This window comes from Perognathus longimembris, chromosome 13 (genome assembly GCF_023159225.1).
Source record: "Perognathus longimembris pacificus isolate PPM17 chromosome 13, ASM2315922v1, whole genome shotgun sequence".
Lineage (NCBI taxonomy): Eukaryota > Metazoa > Chordata > Mammalia > Rodentia > Heteromyidae > Perognathus > Perognathus longimembris.
In genome coordinates this window covers 57,345,989-57,363,373 of record NC_063173.1, presented here as the reverse complement: position 1 = coordinate 57,363,373, position 17,385 = coordinate 57,345,989, and the positions used below count along the sequence as shown (strand labels likewise).

Genomic DNA, 17,385 nt, shown 5'->3' with positions numbered 1-17,385 from the left:
CGCCAGGTCCCCGGAAGCTGCAGCCTCCCGGGGCCTCTGGGCCCCCGGGCCCCGCCCCTTCCCCAGCGGAAGTGCACGCCCCTTCCCCCCGCGGCTTCCCATTGGCTGGTGGCGGCGTGCCGCTCAGGCTCCGGGGCCCGCCGTGCCGGCCGCGCCTCCCCGCCCAGGGCCTGGGGGTCTCCGCGGCGGTGACCTGAGCTTAGGCCCGTGTCGCCCGCTGGGCTCTAGCGTCCTCTCTGCACCGGGGGGCTTGAGGGCGGAACGCAGGTTAAATAAGCTTTATAGGGCCGCCCCCCCCTTTTCTTGTCTTGAGCCTGGTGACTTTCTGGGCTGGGTGGGGTCGTGGCCGGGGCCCTTAAAGCCGCCTCCCCCAAGCCACTATCCCCGCAGGTCTCGCCATGAGCGGCTCTGGAGGACCGAGGCCGGAAGCCGCAGGGCGCAAGGGTGGACGGGCTCCCAGACCCCGGGAACAGGTGCGCCTGCCTTCACCCTCAGCCCAGGGCGGGAGGAGACCCTGAGCCCTGGCTTCCCGTGGCGGCTCTGGAGGGCCAAGGGGTCATACCGGTCACCCTGCTCACCTGCCGGGCTCTTCCAGAACCGAGATGTGCAACTGTCCAAGGCGCTGTCCTACGCCCTACGCCATGGTGCCTTGAAGCTGGGGCTTCCCATGGGGGCCGGTAAGTCTGTCTGTGTCCCCTCCGTCATGGCTCCCTCCACTGTCTAGGAGGAAGGCCCGAAGGATACAGGGGGGGACAGCCCAGAGCCTCCTATCTCGTCCACTGGGAGAGGAGCTCCTGTTTGGCCCAGGCTTGGTGATATCCCTTCCAGCCAAGGGGCTCAATAAACACTATCCCAAAGATTAGTGTTGGGGAGGGGAGTGTGAAAGCAACTGGTATCTACTGAGAGTTCACTCTAGGCCAGGCACTAAGTCTTTTATCTGTGGTGTGTGTGTGTGTGTGCGCGCGCGTGTGCGTGTGTGCGTGCACGTGTGCGCTGGTAGTGGGGCTTGAACTCAGGGCCTTCTATTTTTCCTTAGCTTTCTTGCTCAAGGCTGAGCTGTGTCCCCATTTCTTGCCTTTTGCCTGTGAATTGGAGGTTAAGAACTCTTAAGATGGGTCTGCCTAGGCTGGTTTCAAATCAAGATCCTCACATCTCAGCCTCCTGAGTAGCTAGGACTATAGGTGGGAGCTGTAAGTCCCTGGCTAAGTCTTTTATCTGTGTGACTGTCCTGTACCTCAGGGAAAGGGAGACTCAGAAAGGGGAGACATCTTAAGAGCCCTTGGGATCTCCAGGCCCAGTGAGGGTTCGAGCCCCTGAGCCCCCTGTGCCCACAGATGGCTTCGTGCCCCTGGACCGGCTCCTGCGGCTGCCTCAGTTCCGAAGCTTCTCAGCTGAGGACGTGGAGCGTGTGGTGGAGACCAACGGGAAGCAGCGATTTGCCTTGCAGCGGGGAGAGCCCAGCACCGGCCTCCTCATCCGCGCCAATCAGGGTCACTCCCTGCAGGTGGGTGCCCAGGGCACAGGCGGAGGGCCAGGTGGGGCCCGGTCCACCGCGGGGATCTCACTGTTGCTCATACCACCGTCGGCTGCAGGTACCTGAGTTGGAGCTGATGCCCTTGGAGACGCCACAGGCGCTGCCCCTGATACTAGTCCATGGTACATTCTGGAAGCACTGGCCATCCATCTTGCTCAAGGGCTTGTCCTGTCAAGGAAGGACGCACATCCACTTGGCCGCGGGACTGCCCGGGGACCCTGGTGTCATCAGTGGTCAGTGTCCTCTTCCTCCACCCGGTCTCGCCCCCCAGCCGCCTCCAGGTGTCACGGCAGCACTGTGCGAGGCCCCCTCCGCCTTGCAGGGGCGTCACCCCCTTCATCCGAGGGCCCCATTCCGGCCAGGTGTGCCGACTGTGGCCTTCAGACCCTAGTTCCAGTTGTCCCCGCCTGCAGGCTTGCGTCCCAGCTGCGAAGTGGCTGTGTTCATCGACGGGCCGCTGGCCCTGGCTGGTGAGTGGGGGCCCTGCGGGCACCAGCCCAGATCTCTTTAAATGGGGAGGGGGGTGGGGGGCGGACAGGAGCCACATCTCTGGCTCTGTCTGCAGATGGAATCCCCTTCTTCCGCTCCGCCAATGGGGTGATCCTGACCCCAGGGAATGGTGATGGCTTCCTGCTCCCCAAGTACTTCAAGGAGGCCCTGCAGCTGCGCCCCATCCGTGAGAACCACCCCTGCCATCCTCCCCTCCCCCCACGTGCCCCAAGCCCGAGCCCTTCTACTCTCAGCCTTCCCTCCAGCTCAACTCAGGTCTCTTGTTTTCTTGTCACTGTCTCAGGAAAGCCTCTCTCCTTGGTCAGTGATAAAGAGACGGAACATCAGAGTGGCCCTAGCACAACCTCAGTGGAAGAAAGATGATCCGACAATAAAATATTTATTATTATTTCTTAAAAAATCTAGGGCTGGGGCATGGCTCAAGTGGTTGCCTAGCAAGCACGAGGCCCCGCGTTCTGCCCAGGTACTGCCAAGCAAACAAACCCGAAAACGTCACAAGGGAAAAACGAGTTGGAAACTGAGCCTCTTCATCCTGTAGCTTCTCCTGAGATGGCTCTCTCTAGCAGACAGGGAGAAAGAAAGCCTCTGCGTCCTTCCTAGCTAGGAGGCTGCAGCCGAGTGAGGCCCGGCCAGGGCTCGCTCTGCCGGGGGGCCGCGGGGGAGGGTGCCCTGCGTGGGGCGGGGCCGGGAGGCAGTGAGGCCCTTGCGGCGTGGGCTTGGGAGCAGCCACGGCGGGTTGTGAGCAGGTCAGGGGCGATCGGGCTGTCCTCATAAGGCCTCGTGGCCCCCGGTGAGCTGTAGGAAGAGGTCCTCGTCCAGCTCCTCCCCGCGGGCTCGCTCCCGGGTGGACAGGAAAATGTAGCCCCCGATGTATTCGTGCACAATGCGGCAGCTGGCAGACACACAGCTGAAGGCCACGTTGATGTGCTCGTCAAACTCAATGGCCACCTGCAGAGAGACGGCAAGAGGGCCAGGGGCCGGGTGAGGTTCGGCAGCAGCCCCGCCCGGCCCCTCGTCCCGTCCGCCCGTCCGTCCGTCCCCTCCCCCGGGGCCCACCTGCTGGATGTCCCAGTTGACATTCCACTGGCGCATGTTGCTGAAGCGCCAGGTCTTCACCACGTCGCCCACAGCCAAGTCGATTCGGATCAGTCGGTTGTTAGCAATGCCAAGGATCTCGTCTTTCCTGCTGCCCTTGAACCTGACCCCAGGGGACAGCATGGGTGAGGCCTCCAAGCCGTCTGGCCCCAGCTCCCACCCAGACAGCACACACGGCTCTCCAGAGCCACACAAGGGGGGGGAGACCCAGCCCGTTCATGCCCCCGCTCCCCAGCTGGGCCGCTCCAAGCAAGCCTCTTCCCTCATCTGGAAAACGGGGGTTAGGGAAGGAATCACTGAGAGCTTGGGGGGGTGGGGCAGGGGTGGTGCAGGCCTGTGACTCTACCTAGGAGGTGGAGGCGGGGAGCCCAGGCAAAAGGGAAGGGCAACCCTGTCTCAAAAACAAATACTGGGCTGGAATGTGGCCTAGTGGTAGAGTGCTCGCCTCGTATACATGAAGCCCTGGGTTCAATTCCTCAGCACCACATATATAGAAAAAGCCAGAAGTGGTGCTGTGGCTCAAGTGGCAGAGTGCTAGCCTTGAGCAAAAAGAAGCCAGGGACAGTGCTCAGGCCCTGAGTTCAAGGCCCAGGACTGGCCAAAAAACAAAAAAAATGCTGCATGCTTGTGGCTCATGCCTGTAATCCTAGCTACACAAGAAGCTGCTGAGATCTGAGGATTGCAGTTCAGAACCAGTTCGGGCAGGAAAGTCCGTAAGACTCACCACTAATTAACCACCAGAAAACCAGAAGTGGCACTGTGGCTCCAAGTGGTAAAGCGCTAGTCTTGAGTTCAAGCCCCACGACCATCAACACCACAAGAAAAATGAGCTGGGCACTGGTGTCTCATACCTGTAATCCTAGCCATAGGCTGAGACCTGGAGAATTATAGTTTGAGGCTAGCCTGGGCAGAAAAGTCTGATCAAACCAGCAAAAAGCTCCATTTGAGGCATGGCTCAAGAAGTACAAGACCATCCAAGAAAGAACACAAGCTCTGAGTTAAAGCTCTGGTAGCAGCAAAACACTGCCAGCCGCCCCCCCCCAAAAAAAAAGGGACAAAGGGCATGACATGAATGGTAGAATGCTCATCCAGCCACCTAGAGGCCTGTATGTATGTACATGTGCCTATGAATGTTTGTTGGTTTTTGTTGGTCGTGGGGCTTGAACTCAGCCTGGGCGCTGTCCCTGAGCTCTTCAGCTCAAGGCTAGCGCTCTACCACTTGAGCCACAGTGCCACTTTTGGTTTTTCTGGTGGTTAATTGGAGATGAGAGTCTCATGGACTTTCAAACTGCCTGGCTGGCTTTGAACCATGATCTTTGGCTCTCAGCCTCCTAAGTATCTAGGATTTCAGGTATGAGCCACTGGCACCGGGTGTATGTATATATGCATGTATGTATTTATATTTTTGCCAGCCCTAGGGCTTGAACTCGGCCTGGGTGCTGTCCCTGAGCTTTTGTGCTCAAAGCTAGTACTGTCACTTTGAGCCATAACTCCATTTCTGGCTTTGTGGTGGCTACTTGGAGATAAGAGTCTCAGAGACTTTCTTGCTCAGGCTGGCTTTGAATTGCAATCCCCAGATCTCAGCGTCCTGAGTGAGCCACCGGTGTCCAGCTGAGGCCTTTGTTCAAACACCAGTACTGCCAAAACCCCACACAAATCATTATACAAGCCTTTCACGGTGTCTGACAAGGGGTGCATGTCTTTCAGTAAGTGTGTGTATGTGATTTCTGTCGTGGTCCCCCTTGGCCTGCCTCCTATCTTGGGGATGAATGATAAAGGGGCCCTCCATACACCAGCCCCATCCCACAGGACAGGCAGATCTGGGCCAGGCACTGGCTTTTCTGCTTGGTCTCTTGTATTAGGTGCAGAATTGAGGCGGGGGGAAGAGTGTACCTCAGTGTTCCCACGGAGAATAGGGAAAGGGAGGTGTTGGGGACCCTTGCCCAGGACCCCCTCTTAGGACGTGACTGGAAAGCAGCAGGGAGGGCTGGGCCGCCATCCTACCTGACCATGACATAGGAGATGCCGAAGTCCGGCAGCGACTGCCAGGCCTGGATGAAGCGCAGCTGGGCCTCGCTCAGGGACAGCTGGGCCACGTTCTGGTGGGCTTCCAGGATCCGTGGAGTCAGCTACAGGGCCACACTGGTGAGGGCTGACGGTGGCCTCCCCAACCCCATCACCAAAAAGACACGCCGCCGCCGAGCCCCGGGGAAGGGCGGTGCCCAGTGAGGACCCTCCTCCCGGGGTGGGGGACACAACCCAGGGGAAGGAGAGCAAGTGCTTTCCTAAGGAAGGCTCTACTTATGCCCGCCCGCATGCCCTCGGCACCTGCTTGGCCTTGAACTTGCGCTGGAATCGGGGGGCAACAAGCCCATGAGGGTTGAGGCCCTCGGCCGAGGCATCCAGGCCCTGGGGGTGGGTGCCGGCGCCCCCTCCGCCCCCTCGCTGCAGGTTGAGGAAGGCCAGGATGGCCTGCACTTCGCTGGCGTAGCTGCTGTCCGCCATGGTGCGGCCCTTGGCCGCCAGGCGGCAGCCGGCCATCCAGTGGGCGTACTGCTGCTCCTGGCGTGGGGGGCGCGTGTGAGGCGTGGAGCCTGCTCGGGGTCCCCGGCCCCGCCCCCGGGCCCCGCCCTCCCCAGCCTCACATCCTGGCAGCGCAGGTAGATCTCACTCATGCCCTCGGGCGAGGGCACCAGGAGTTTGATGCAGAACTTCTGACCAGAGACGTTCACGTCGGGGACCACCTCGCAGCCTGCAGGGAGGGGGAGGCTGAGGTCTCCTACACAGGACAGGGAGGCCTGGCCCCACCAGGCGCCTGGGGACCAAGGGGGGGCCCCTTTACCCCCAGGCTGCCCAGGCCTCTCACCCTTGAGGTTGAGCTGCTGAATGGGGTCCCCTGGAGCCTCATCCTGACTCTTGTAGTACGACAGCGTGGTCTCCTTGAACACCACCCAATGCTGCCGGTAGCCCTTTAGAGTCAGCTTCCGTGGCCTGGCGGGGCAGGGGGGCGGGCAGGAGGTTTGGGGACCACCATCTCCTTTGTCCCTCCTTCCTCCACCCTCCACACAGGGCCCCAACGTACCGGAAGATTCGAAGGTAGTCTTTGAGTTCTGGGATGGTGGTGAGGCTGTCCTAGGGGAGGAGTGGAATCAAGAAGTGCCCCATCCCGAGCCCGAGCGGAACCCCGCCAGGAGGGCCCGCTCACCAGCATGTCTGGGGGGGCCGAGCCCTCCAGCTTCACCTCCAGGTTGCTCAGGGCCGTGTCCAGGTCATCCAAGCCCAGGTCAGCGCTGGCCGGCTCCCCCACAGCCCCGCTTTGGGACAGCTTGTTGATGTGGTACTGGGGGCCCACGTCGTGGGGTGGGGGGATGAGTGCACCAGCCCAGCCCCTACTGGTGCCCCAGCCTCGCTTCACCTCCCCCACCCAAGGCTGTTCTGCCAGAGCCCCCCGGCCTGGGATGCCCCGGCACCTGCAGGGCCGCAAACACCATCATCTCCTCCTCGGTGCAGTCGATCTCCTCCAGCAGCAGGTCCCAGCGCGCTTGCTCGTACAGCTGCGTCAGCCGCACCGGGTCCGTCTGCAGTGAAGGGAGGGGGGTTGGGGGGAGGCCAGGCCGGTTAGGCCTGCCTGTGGCCCCACCCTGTCCGGCTGCCAGTCCCCTGCCCTGCTGCCTTCGGCTGTGCATTGGTGACCACCCGTGCTCTTCAAGCACCCAGCCTGGCACGGTAGTAAACCCCTGTAAGCTCAGCACTTGGGAGGCTGAGGCAGGAGGGTCAGGAGACTGAGGGCAGCCCGGGCCATAGTGTGAAACAGTCAAAACTGTGAGGCAAGCACTATTGCCACTAGGCCATATTCCCAGCCCCAAACAGTCAAAACTGTATGGAGCTGGGCACCAGTGGCTCATGCCACTGACACATCCTAGCTACTCAGGAGGCTGAGATCCGAGGACCACGGTTCGGAGCCAGCCCGGGCAGCGAAGTCCATGAGGATTTTATCTCCAATTAACCACCAAAAAGTTGGAAGTGGAGCTGTGGCTCTAGTGTAAGGTCCTGAGGTCAAGCTGCAGTAGTGGCAGAAAACCAAAACCAAACGCAAAGAGAAGTATATTCATACCACCATCCACGCACCCATCTATGCATTCTGAATCTGAGGATTCAGCCGGACACAGGCTGAAAAGAAAACTCTGTGCCGGCTGTGAGTATGAGGAGACATTTTTCTTGTCATTGTTTCCTAAATAACAGAGTAGAACAATAACCTTCATAGCTTTGTACAGTGGGTTGGATGTTCTAAGAAATCCAGAGATGGCTTTTTAAAGTTCAAGGGACAGAAACTTGCAGGCAGGGGAGATCAGACGTGGTTGATGATGTCACGGACCTCACCCTACTCTAGGGACGTGTGCAACTCTCTCATCTACAAGACCCCCGACAAAAGTTTGGTATCCCCTGCTTTGAATTTTTTTAACCAAGTATTAGGGGAAGGTCATTTATACAAATACCACACCTTTAATTTTTATGCTTTCATGGTACTGGGGACTAAACCCAGGGTCTCATACATGCTGAGGGAGACTGACCCCTGACTCTCTGAGCTATAGCCCCCAATCCTTTATTTTGTTTATTTGTTTTGTTTTTGTTGCCAGTCCTGGGCCTTGAACTCAGAGCCTGAGCACTGTCCCTGGCTTCTTTTTGCTCAAGGCTAGCACTCTGCCACTTGAGCCACAGCGCCACTTCTGGCTGTTTTCTATATATGTGGTGCTTTGGAATTGAACCCAGGGCTTCATGTATACGAGGCAAGCACTCTTGCCACTTAGGCCATATTCCCAGTGCCCCTTTATTTATTTTGTGCTGGTCCTGGGGATTGAAATTAGGATGTGGCACTGTCCCTGAGCTTCTTTGCTCAAGGCTAGTGCTCTACCACTTGAGCCACAGCATCATTTTCAACTTGGTGGAAATTCATTGGAGATAAAAGTCTCGTGGAAGAGCTGGGGATATGGCCTAGTGCCAAGAGTGCTTGCTTCCTATACATGAAGCCCTGGGTTCAATTCCCTAGCACCACATATACAGAAAAGGGCCAGAAGTGGCGCTGTGGCTCAAGTGTCAGAGTGCTAGCCTTGAGCAAAAAGAAGCCAAGGACAGTGCTCAGGTCCTGAGTCCAAGCCCAGGACTGGCAAAAAAAAAAGTCTCATGGACTTTCCTGACCAGGCTGAGTCTTTTTTTTTTTTTGCCAGTGCCAGTCCTTTGGCTTGAACTCAGGACTTGGGCACTGTCCCTGAGCTTCTTTTGTTCAAAGTTAGCACTCTACCATTTGAGCTACAACGTCGCTGCTGGCTTTTTCTGTGTATGTGCTACTGAGGAATCGAACCCAGGGCTTTATGCATGCGAGGCAAGCACTCTACCACTAAGCCACACTCCCAGCCCCCAGGCTGGCTTTGAACCACAATCCTCAGATCTTAGTCTCCTGAGTAGTTAGGATGACAGGTGTGAGCTACCCACTTCTGGCCACCCCCAATCCTTTGGACAGGGTCTTGCCAGGTTGCCCAAGCTGGCCTCCACTTGTGATCCTCTTGCATCAGTATCTCTACCCATAAGAGCCCCAATCTAGGAGTGATACCACATTTTACGTTTTTGTACTAAATTTGTATTAAATACTTCATGTGTGCCAGTACCACGGCTTGAGTTCAGGGCCTCACCTCACGCTTGTTTGGTTTGCTGCTTTGGCTGACATTCTACCACTTGATGGCACCTACAGCTCTACTTTTTGCTAGTTAATTGGAGATGGATTCTCAAGGACTTTTCTGACTGGATGGCTTTGAACCCTGATCCTCGAGAGCTCAGCCTCTTGAGTAGCAAGGATTACAAGTATGAGCTACCCCAGTACTCAGCTCTAAAATTTTTTTGAGCTTTACAAGAAACGCTCAGAAAATAAGCACTCCCCGAACTTAAAGAAACAAAGACTAAACTACAGTTGATGAGAAGAAAAATTCAGAAAGTAGTTTGGAAGATAAGCCAAAAAAAGAGAAGAAAACAACCAACTTCCAAGGCCTAGCACAGGTGTTTCACACCTGTAATCCGAGCTACTGAGATCTGAGGATGGCTGTTCAAAGCCAGCCCAGGCACAAACACCAGTGAGCTCTTATCTCCAATTAAAGACCAGAAAACTGGAAGTGGCGCTGTGGCTCATGGTAATAGAACACTAGCATTGAGTGAAAGAGCTCAGAGACAGCGCCCTGGCTATGAGTTAAAACTCCATGTCCGAAAGTAGAATAAAAGCACAAAGTGCTGCCAGACAGGAGTGGCTCACGCCTGTAATCTTAGCTACTCAGAAGCCTGAGATCTGAGGATCACGGTTCAAAGCCAGCCAGAGCAGGAAAGAGGCTCTTATTTCCAATTAAGCATCAAAAAAAAAAAAAAAAAAAAAGCTGGAAGTGGAATTGGGAATTGTGGCTCAAGTGGTAAAGAACTGGCCTTGAGGGAAACAAACCAACAAAACCCTCAAGGACGGTGCTTAGGCCCTGAGTTCCAGCCCCAAAACAAAATAAAACAACAAAAAAACCCACAGAGCTGGAAAATAAGAAAGGAAGGGTTAAATGTCCCATGACCACCACCAACAACAACAAAAATAAATCCCTGACCGAGGGTGCAGCCCAGTCCTGCAGGACTGTCCCAGCATGCAGGAGGCACTGGATTTGATCCCAAGCACCAAAACAACAACAACAACACGATCTAAACGGAATTCGAAAAGGATCTCTCCAGCCCAGCTCCTCAGGGAATGAGGCCCGAAGATTGAGGTTGGAAGCCAGCCTGGCCAGAAAAGTCTATGAGACTCTTATCTCCAATTAACCACCCATAAAAGCCAGAAGTGGCGCTGTGGCTCCAGTGGGAGAAGGCTAGCCTTGAGTGGGAAACACAAATGAGAGTAGGAGGCCCGGAGTCAGGCCCCAGGACTAGCACACGCACAAAAACCACCATCAGCAACAGAGCTGAGGGCTGGCTCGACTAGGAAAGTGCTTGCTTAGCTTGCAAGGGGCCCTGGGCTCCCCAGTTCGCCCTCCAAAAACTATTGGCACTATAGAAAACATAACAGCAATAAGCTCAGCAAATCTGATTCAAGAGAAATGATCCACACAAAGACCTATAAGGTCTTAGAAGCGTTTTTTTGTTTGTTTGTTTGTTCTGTTTTTTTTTCCAGAGCATCCTAAAAGTAAGAGGAAATCCTAGTGTCTAGGAACCGATCAATTCACGGAGTATTCTTTGAATAGGAAGAAATAAAACTCTTACACATTCTGTGATACGAATGAACCTTCAAGTAAAAGAGGCAAGTTATAGCCAGGCACTGGTGGCTTATACCTGTCATCCTAGCTACTCAGGAGGCTGAGAGCTGAGGATTGTGGTTCAAAGCCAGTCTTGGCAGAAATGCCCTCAAAGTTCCATCTCCAACTAGCCAGCCAAAAGCAGGCCATAGGCATGGTTCAAGTGGTAAAACACCAGCCAAGAAAATATTATGCCCCATGTTCAATCCCTGGAACTAGCAAGAGAAAAAATAAAGTACACGAGAGGGTTGACTTTTGCTGTGGAACTGTGTGGCCCTCTGCTGTGTTATCTTACAAAAAAAAAAAATGGCCCTCACCCAATGCCAGTGCCATGCTCCTGGGCCTTCCAGTCTGCACACTGGTAAGTCAAACAAGCCACTTAGTCCCAGGTATTTTGTTACAGCAACTAAAATGGACTAAGATGGGCGGTAAATGGAAAGTGATGGCTACTGGGTGTGGGGCGTCTTTTGTTGTGATAAAAGTGTTCTAAAGTTTGGTGGTGATACTTGCACAGTTCTAGGAACATTTCAAAAATAGCTGGGTGCGAGCTGGTGCCTATAATCCTAGCTCTTCAGGAGGCTGAGGTCTGAGGCAGGAAAGTCCGTGAAACTCTCATCTCTAGTTAGCAAAACCTGGAAGTGGAGCTGTGGCTCACGTGGTAGAGTGCCAGCCTTGGACACAAAAGTTCAGGGACAGCACCAATTTATTCTTGAATTTATTCAAGCTCCAGGGTCACCATAAAATAAACAAAAAACCAAATAAAATCATAAAATAAAGCCAATCTATGGTATACTGCAAGATGATTGGAATAGTATGAAGCTCCAAAGACAAAAAGAATTTATTATCTGTGCACTGGTGGCCCACACCTGCAATCCTAGATACTCAAGAGGCTGAGATCTGAGTATTGGAGTTGGAAGCCAGCCTGGACAGAAAAGTCTCTGTGAGACTTTTTTTTTTGCCAGTCCTGGGGCTTGGACTCAGGGCCTGAGCACTGTCCCTGGCTTCTTTTGCTCAAGGCTAGCACTCTGCCACTTGAGCCATAGTGCCACTTCTGGCTTTTTCTGTATATGTGGTGCTGGGGAATCGAACCCAGGGCTTCATGTATAGGAGGCAAGCACTCTTGCCACTAGGCCATATTCCCAGCCTGAGACTCTTTCTTAAATTCAGGGCCTGAGCACTGTCCCTGGCTTCTTTTTGCTCAAGGATAGTATTCTACTACAGCACCTCTCTAGCTTTTTCTATATATGTGGTGCTGAGGCATTGAACCCAGGGCTTCAAGTATATGAGGCAAGCACTCTACCACTTAGCCATATTCCCAGCTCAAGCCCTGTGAGACTCTTATCTCCAATTAACCATTCAAAAACTGGAAGTGGTGCTGTGGCTCAAAGTGGTAGAGCTCTAGCTTTGAGAAAAAGAGCTCAGGGATAGTACCCAGGCCCTGAATTCAAGCCCCCCGCCCCCCCCCCCCCAAAAAATCCCCCAAACCAAAACCCAAAAAACGAGAGTACTAGCCTTGAGCACAAAAGCTCTCAGGAATAGCACCCAGGCCTTGAGTTCAAGCCCCAAGACTGACAGAAAAAAAAAAAAAAAAAGAGGGCTGAGAATATGGCCTAGTGGCAAGAGTGCTTGCCTCGTATACATGAAGCCCTGGGTTCGATTCCTCGGCACCATATATATAGAAAACGGCCAGAAGTGGCGCTGTGGCTCAAGTGGCAGAGTGCTAGCCTCGAGGACAAAGAAGTCAGGGACAGTGCTCAGGCCCTGAGTCCAAGGCCCAGAACTGGCAAAAAAAAAAAAAAAAAAGAAATGCTTATTGACCTGATTTGATTACTTCATTGTATATGAGGTGAATTACCAAACATACCATAACGATATGCAAATAAAGACTTCTGAAAGTTGGGCAGGTTGGGTTGGCGGCCAGTTCACCCCTGAGATTAGAGCTGGGGCGGGGGGGAATTTCTGGGCAGATGGTGTTTTAATGCACAAGTTTCAAGATTACCAGGAGGAAGACAAGAGAAAAGGGAACCCCAGGGAGCAGCCTAGAGCTCTCCAATCCAAGGGACAACTCCCAGGCCCTGAGTTCAAGACCCAGCACTCACACTCACACACACACACACACACACACACACACACACACACACACACGCGCGCGCGCGCATGGTCTTCTCAGCAGCTGGTGGATGGGGAGGGAGACCCCTGGACAGGTTTGGCAGGGGGAGTTGAAGAAGACCAATGGAAGGCTTCCAACCTGCGTAAGTGTTCTGCAGACAGCCATAGCTGGACATTTCACAGAGATCGGGGGGTCGCAGAAGGAAAGCGAAGCTGGGGTAGTGATGGAGACAGACATACAGCGCTGACCACTGCCAACACTGGCTATGGATGCCAGCCAGCCAGCCAGGGCCCCCTGGGGGCCCCCTACAGACCCCCTTCCTCCTCACCTCTGCCCCTCAAGCCCATGCTGCCCCTCCAGGGAGCCCTCCTGGGACACAGGCTTCCCTTCCCCCAGAGCCTCAGGCCCCAGGGCCCCTGGTCGTGTGTCCTCAGGCAGCTTCAGATCCTGAGGCTCCAGAGCCCCGCCTACCTTGGGGTCCAGGTCAAAGAAGCTGTAGTACTTGAAGCGCAGCCAGAGCGTGTCTCCCGCCTTGACATCCTGCTGCATGAGGCAGCGCGAGGAGTCCAGCCACCTGAACCGTGCACACGGGCAGCTGTGACCGCCGGGGTGGGGGTGGGGGGCACGTGGGCGTGCTGTGCACACAGAGGAAGGGCCTGGGAAGCGGGTGGGGAGGGCCGGCACACCTGCTGTGGAGCTGCGTCTTGTCGGCCAGGGAGCCGGGCCGGGGCAGGCGCTGGAGCAGGAGCGGGTCTGGCGGGGGCCGTGGCCGGCTCAGCATGTGGTAGCAGGCCTCCGCGTGCTTGCTGTCCGAGAAGTGAGCCGGCATTCCTCTGTACAAGGCCGGGGCCACGCCTGCAGGCAAGCAGGGAGCCGTCAGGGCCGTCCCCGGCTCGGGGGTCTGTCCCAGCTCTCGCTTGGCCCGGTCATGCTCACCCCCAGCCAGGACGACCTTGGTCAAGTCATAGATCTCTTCCTCCGGTTCCTTCTCCTTCTTCTTCTTCTCCTTCTTCTCAGGCGCCCGCAGCAGAGACAGCTCCTCAGGATGCCGGATGCCTGAGGGTAGTGGGGCCCCAGTACTCCCTGAGCTCAGCGCCCTGGGGGTAGGCTCACAGCCTTGCCCACTTGGCAAGGATGGAAAATGGGACAATCAGGACAGGTGACAGTGCCGAGGTCTGGGGAGGGTGGGGGGCTTGATCCCGGCACTACTCACTGAGCAGGCGGCAGATGGCGGCTACCGACTGGAAGAGGGGCTTGGAGAAGCTGGCGCGGAGGCGCAGCGCACAGCGGTTGGGCAGCCGCAGGACCACCGGCCTGTGTTGTGGCCCGAAGAAGAGGCGAGCATCAGCCAGGATCCCATACTTGTCCAGCGTCCAGTGAGTCTGTAGCAGCCACCGCCGCTTCTGCTCCCACCAAATGGCATGGTCAGACCAGTCCTGCTTTCGATCTGGGGTGGGGGAGGCAAGTGGGGATGCACATCAGCCTTGGGGTGGGGTGGGGGGCTCTGCCCAGCTTGCCCTCTTTTCTACCCAGACAGCACATCCCAGCATCATGGGATGACAGAAGAGCTCTTTGCTGCCAGAACCCTGCTGGTTCTCCTGGGCTCAATCTATACATCACTTCCTGGAGGAGCCCCCTAACCCAGAGTCTAGGTGACCCCGTCTTGGCGGCTCTACCTTCCACCTTCCACCACCCACTGGGGCTGCCTTCATACAGCACCTGTTACGTCCTCCAGTAATGTCAGCACCTGCATTACTGCATTACTGCAGTCCTGCAGTAATGTCTGGGCTGATGCGCTCTTCTCTCTCTCTGTCTCTCTCTCTTTCTTTCTCTTTGCCAGTCCTGGGGCTTGAACTCAGGACCTGAGCACTGTCCCTGGCTTCTTTTTGCTCAAGGCTAGCACTCTACCAGTTGAGCCACAGCTCCACTTCCAGCTTTTTCTGTTTCTGTGGTGCTGAGGAGTCGAACCCAGGGCTTCATGCATGCTAGGCAAGTGCTCTACCGCTAAGCCACATTCCTAGCCTTGGCACTCTACCTCTTGAACCACACCTCCACTTCTGGCTTTTTGCTGGTTAGTTGAAGATAAGAGTCTCAGACTTTCCTGTGGAGGCTGGCTTTGGACTACAATCGCCAGCTCTCAGCTTCCTAAGTGGCTGGGACTGCAGGCATGAGCCACCGGTGCCTGGCTGGGACTTGTCTTAAGCGGCAGGTCTCCTTGCTCTGCTGGCCAAGCAGCTCTCCCTGTTTGGGTGCCAGTACTCAGTGGCGGCCTGGGTTAGATACTTGTTCAGTCATAACTCCAGCTGCTAGAGACTGAGCTGGCTGAACTCGAGCATCTAATAATGTACTTAGGAGTGACGAGCGGAGGCGGCCTCACTGAGGGGACCTCGGGCCAGGAGGGGTGCCCCGGCAATGGCGCGGTGGAGGCCAGCTCCATAAGCAGGGCTTGTGCTAACCATGTGCTGCACCCTGGGACCAATCAGTCCTTAGCCCCTGAGTCTTGGCTTAGCCCATTTCTGACTGGGGCTCTGTCTGCTGCCCCTCTGCTCCTACTTCTGTTTGACAGCCTCTTTAGGCCTCTAGGCCTCTGCCGTGAGGCCAGGGACATAACCTGGGGACCGGCCTAGCCAGCCAGACTCTGTTGCTCCTGGGCCGTAGCCATGGTTGGTTGGCTACATCTAGGAAGCCTGTCCCCCACGTGTAGCCTAGGACCCAAGCTGTTGACCAAGCCCTTCGGGCCTGCCTTCCGGCCTCCCGTTATCAAGTTATACCTGCCATCCTCCCAGGAAGTGGCAGCCCCCGCTGTGGCAGGAAAGGACAAGAAGCCCCTCTGTCACTGGTCCCCTATCTCCACCAGTGACACTGCAGGCAGCCCTGGTGCTGTAACTTCCTGTGGGGGCAGGGCCTTCCTACCCCAGGCTTGTCACCCGCTTGTGGGCTTTGCCCAGGAGGAAGTGTGGGAGCGAGCGCCAGGGCCCCAGGCCTCCCCAGCCTTCGCCTCTGGTCTCAGGAGTCTGATCTGGGTCCTGGCCCTGGCAAGGTCCTCTCCAGCCTGGACAAGTGGGGCGGACCGAGGGGCGAGTTCTGGCTGCTCTTTAGGGAGCCAGAAGCAGAACCACTAGAGTGGGAGGAAGGGAGGCGGGAAGGTGGGAGGGAGGGAAGTTGAGGAAATGTCTTTTTTGGAACCAGATGATTAAGCTGATGACTGAGTCACTGTGACACAGCTGTGTGGCAGCGATGGCCCGGAAGTGCCAAGGGTACCCACGAGTCCCAGCGCCATGTGCAGGGCGGACTCACTGATCTCTTCCACGATCTTCAGCAGCACCCCTCCGATGTGGGATTCTCCTGTGACCCTAAGGGTCACCGATTGGCTCTCGGGGTCCTCCTCGCCCACGAATACGCGTAGTTCCCAGGACGAGTCAATGTAGTCCCCGGAGGCTGTCTTCATCCCCGCCATGGCGCTTCTGCTGGGAGGGAGGAGGGGGCGGTGCTGTAGCCTGGGGGATCCCCAGGTCTAAGCAGGAGCCCCATGGTGCCCCGGCAGGTGGTTAGCAAAGAGCAAGCCCATGGACAAGGCGGCCCTGTGGTAAGCCAAGCCAAGCACAGACCCTGGCTGCCAGTCCTGGTGAAGGCCTCCTTGGAGACCATGTGGTCTGGCTTGCCAAAGCTCAGTCTGACCCTGGGACCGCCACCCCACCAGCCGCTTTGTGCAGACCCGCCCTAACGGGGTGAACTTAGCTCCCAAAATAACTTGCAGTTCCAGCCCCAACTCAACACGGAGGCCATCAGAAGCATGGCGAGCTCCTGGGGAGAGGCAGCAGGGGTGGGGGAGTGGGGGGTGTCTTGGGGCCTTGCTTACGCTTACCTTGCCTGCAAGGAGCAGGGGCTGCAGGTGGTGTTGGAGAGCCACCAGCCCTGGCCTCGGGCCGCACACCTGCACCCAGAAGGCTGGTTCCTCTGCTCCCTGAGCTTCCTTCAGAGCTGTCCTTATCATACCGGGTAGGGCCGGCCCCGCCCCGGGGCGGGCTGGTCCAGGGTGCAGGAAGTGCTCCCCGCCTTTGGCCCCAGTGCACAGGAAGTAAGGGATCCAGCAGCACAAAGATGCCCCCAATTCAAATCAGAGGTGCTCCAAGTTGTTAGGGGTCCATGGCCTCCAGACAGCAGCTTCTCTGCCTAGGCCCTCAGGACCTCCAGTGCGGGACTGGGAGCCAGAGCCCTTCACAGAAGGCGGTGAAGGATTGGTTTGTCCTTCGCTCCTGTCAAACCCGCTCAAGCGCAGCTGTCCTACTGACCAAAGACCCCACAAGGTCACCCCAAGGGAAACATGTTGCCTTTTGGGGTGTCTTCTATGTGTGCCAGTACTGGTGTTTGCATGCTAATTTTTCTTTTTGTGTTTGCTGGTCTTAGGACTTGAACAAGGCCAGCGTAACGTTCCTGGGCTTTCTTGCTCAGGGTTAGTGCTGACTTCAGTTACAGCCCCACTTCCATTTTTTTGGTAGTTAATTGGAGATGATCTTATGGATTTCCTGCCTGGGCTGGCTTCAAACTGATCCACAGATGTCAGCCTCCTTAGTTCACACCTATAAGGCATGAGCAACCACTGCACACCACAAGCTGTTTTTAAAGAAATGTTTTCTACTCCAACTTTGAGACATGTCAATCTTGTAATCGAAACACGTGAACGGAAATTCTCCCTTTCCCATGTCCAGCTCAGGGGTCGCATGAGGCGGGGTGGCACACGGCTTTCCAGTGCCAGGACACAAGCCTCGGGGGCAAGGCCAGTTTTCCAATAGCTAAGCAGAAACCCAGCCTCAGTAAGCGAACGTGGC

At 56.1% G+C, this 17,385-nt stretch overlaps 2 protein-coding genes across 2 annotated transcripts; one reads left to right on the top strand and one right to left on the bottom strand.

Moving 5' to 3' along the window:
- The first annotated feature begins 130 nt into the window (after window positions 1-130).
- On the top strand, window positions 131-2,456 carry Trpt1 (tRNA phosphotransferase 1). Its single transcript, XM_048359395.1, has 8 exons — window positions 131-281; window positions 318-473; window positions 596-677; window positions 1,335-1,504; window positions 1,593-1,767; window positions 1,948-2,004; window positions 2,100-2,210; window positions 2,328-2,456. Exons 2-8 carry the CDS (start codon window positions 399-401, stop codon window positions 2,405-2,407), a joined length of 750 nt encoding a protein of 249 aa, XP_048215352.1. The 5' UTR covers window positions 131-281; window positions 318-398; the 3' UTR covers window positions 2,408-2,456.
- Window positions 2,457-2,708: 252 nt separating this feature from the next.
- On the bottom strand, window positions 2,709-16,558 carry Fermt3 (FERM domain containing kindlin 3). Its single transcript, XM_048359388.1, has 15 exons — window positions 16,422-16,558; window positions 15,854-16,020; window positions 13,770-14,003; window positions 13,493-13,612; window positions 13,243-13,411; window positions 13,028-13,130; window positions 6,610-6,717; window positions 6,345-6,479; window positions 6,222-6,271; window positions 6,006-6,130; window positions 5,785-5,891; window positions 5,468-5,701; window positions 5,144-5,268; window positions 3,101-3,242; window positions 2,709-2,992 (listed from the first exon to the last, which is right to left on the bottom strand). Exons 2-15 carry the CDS (start codon window positions 16,011-16,013, stop codon window positions 2,813-2,815), a joined length of 1,992 nt encoding a protein of 663 aa, XP_048215345.1. The 5' UTR covers window positions 16,014-16,020; window positions 16,422-16,558; the 3' UTR covers window positions 2,709-2,812.
- Between the last annotated feature and the right edge of the window lie 827 nt (window positions 16,559-17,385).

Bases quoted from the DNA above. Each gene is read 5' to 3' on its own strand.
- Trpt1 (XM_048359395.1), top strand. From the start codon at position 399: ATGAGCGGCTCTGGAGGACCGAGGCCGGAAGCCGCAGGGCGCAAGGGT. The intron at 474-595 runs GTGCGCCTGCCT...GGGCTCTTCCAG, and splicing joins CTCCCAGACCCCGGGAACAG to AACCGAGATGTGCAACTGTC. The intron at 1,505-1,592 runs GTGGGTGCCCAG...CGTCGGCTGCAG, and splicing joins ATCAGGGTCACTCCCTGCAG to GTACCTGAGTTGGAGCTGAT.
- Fermt3 (XM_048359388.1), bottom strand. From the start codon at position 16,013: ATGGCGGGGATGAAGACAGCCTCCGGGGACTACATTGACTCGTCCTGG. The intron at 6,718-13,027 runs GTAGGCGGGGCT...CCTTCACTGCAG, and splicing joins TCTTTGACCTGGACCCCAAG to ACGGACCCGGTGCGGCTGAC. The intron at 6,131-6,221 runs GTACGTTGGGGC...CTGCCCCGCCAG, and splicing joins GACTACCTTCGAATCTTCCG to GCCACGGAAGCTGACTCTAA.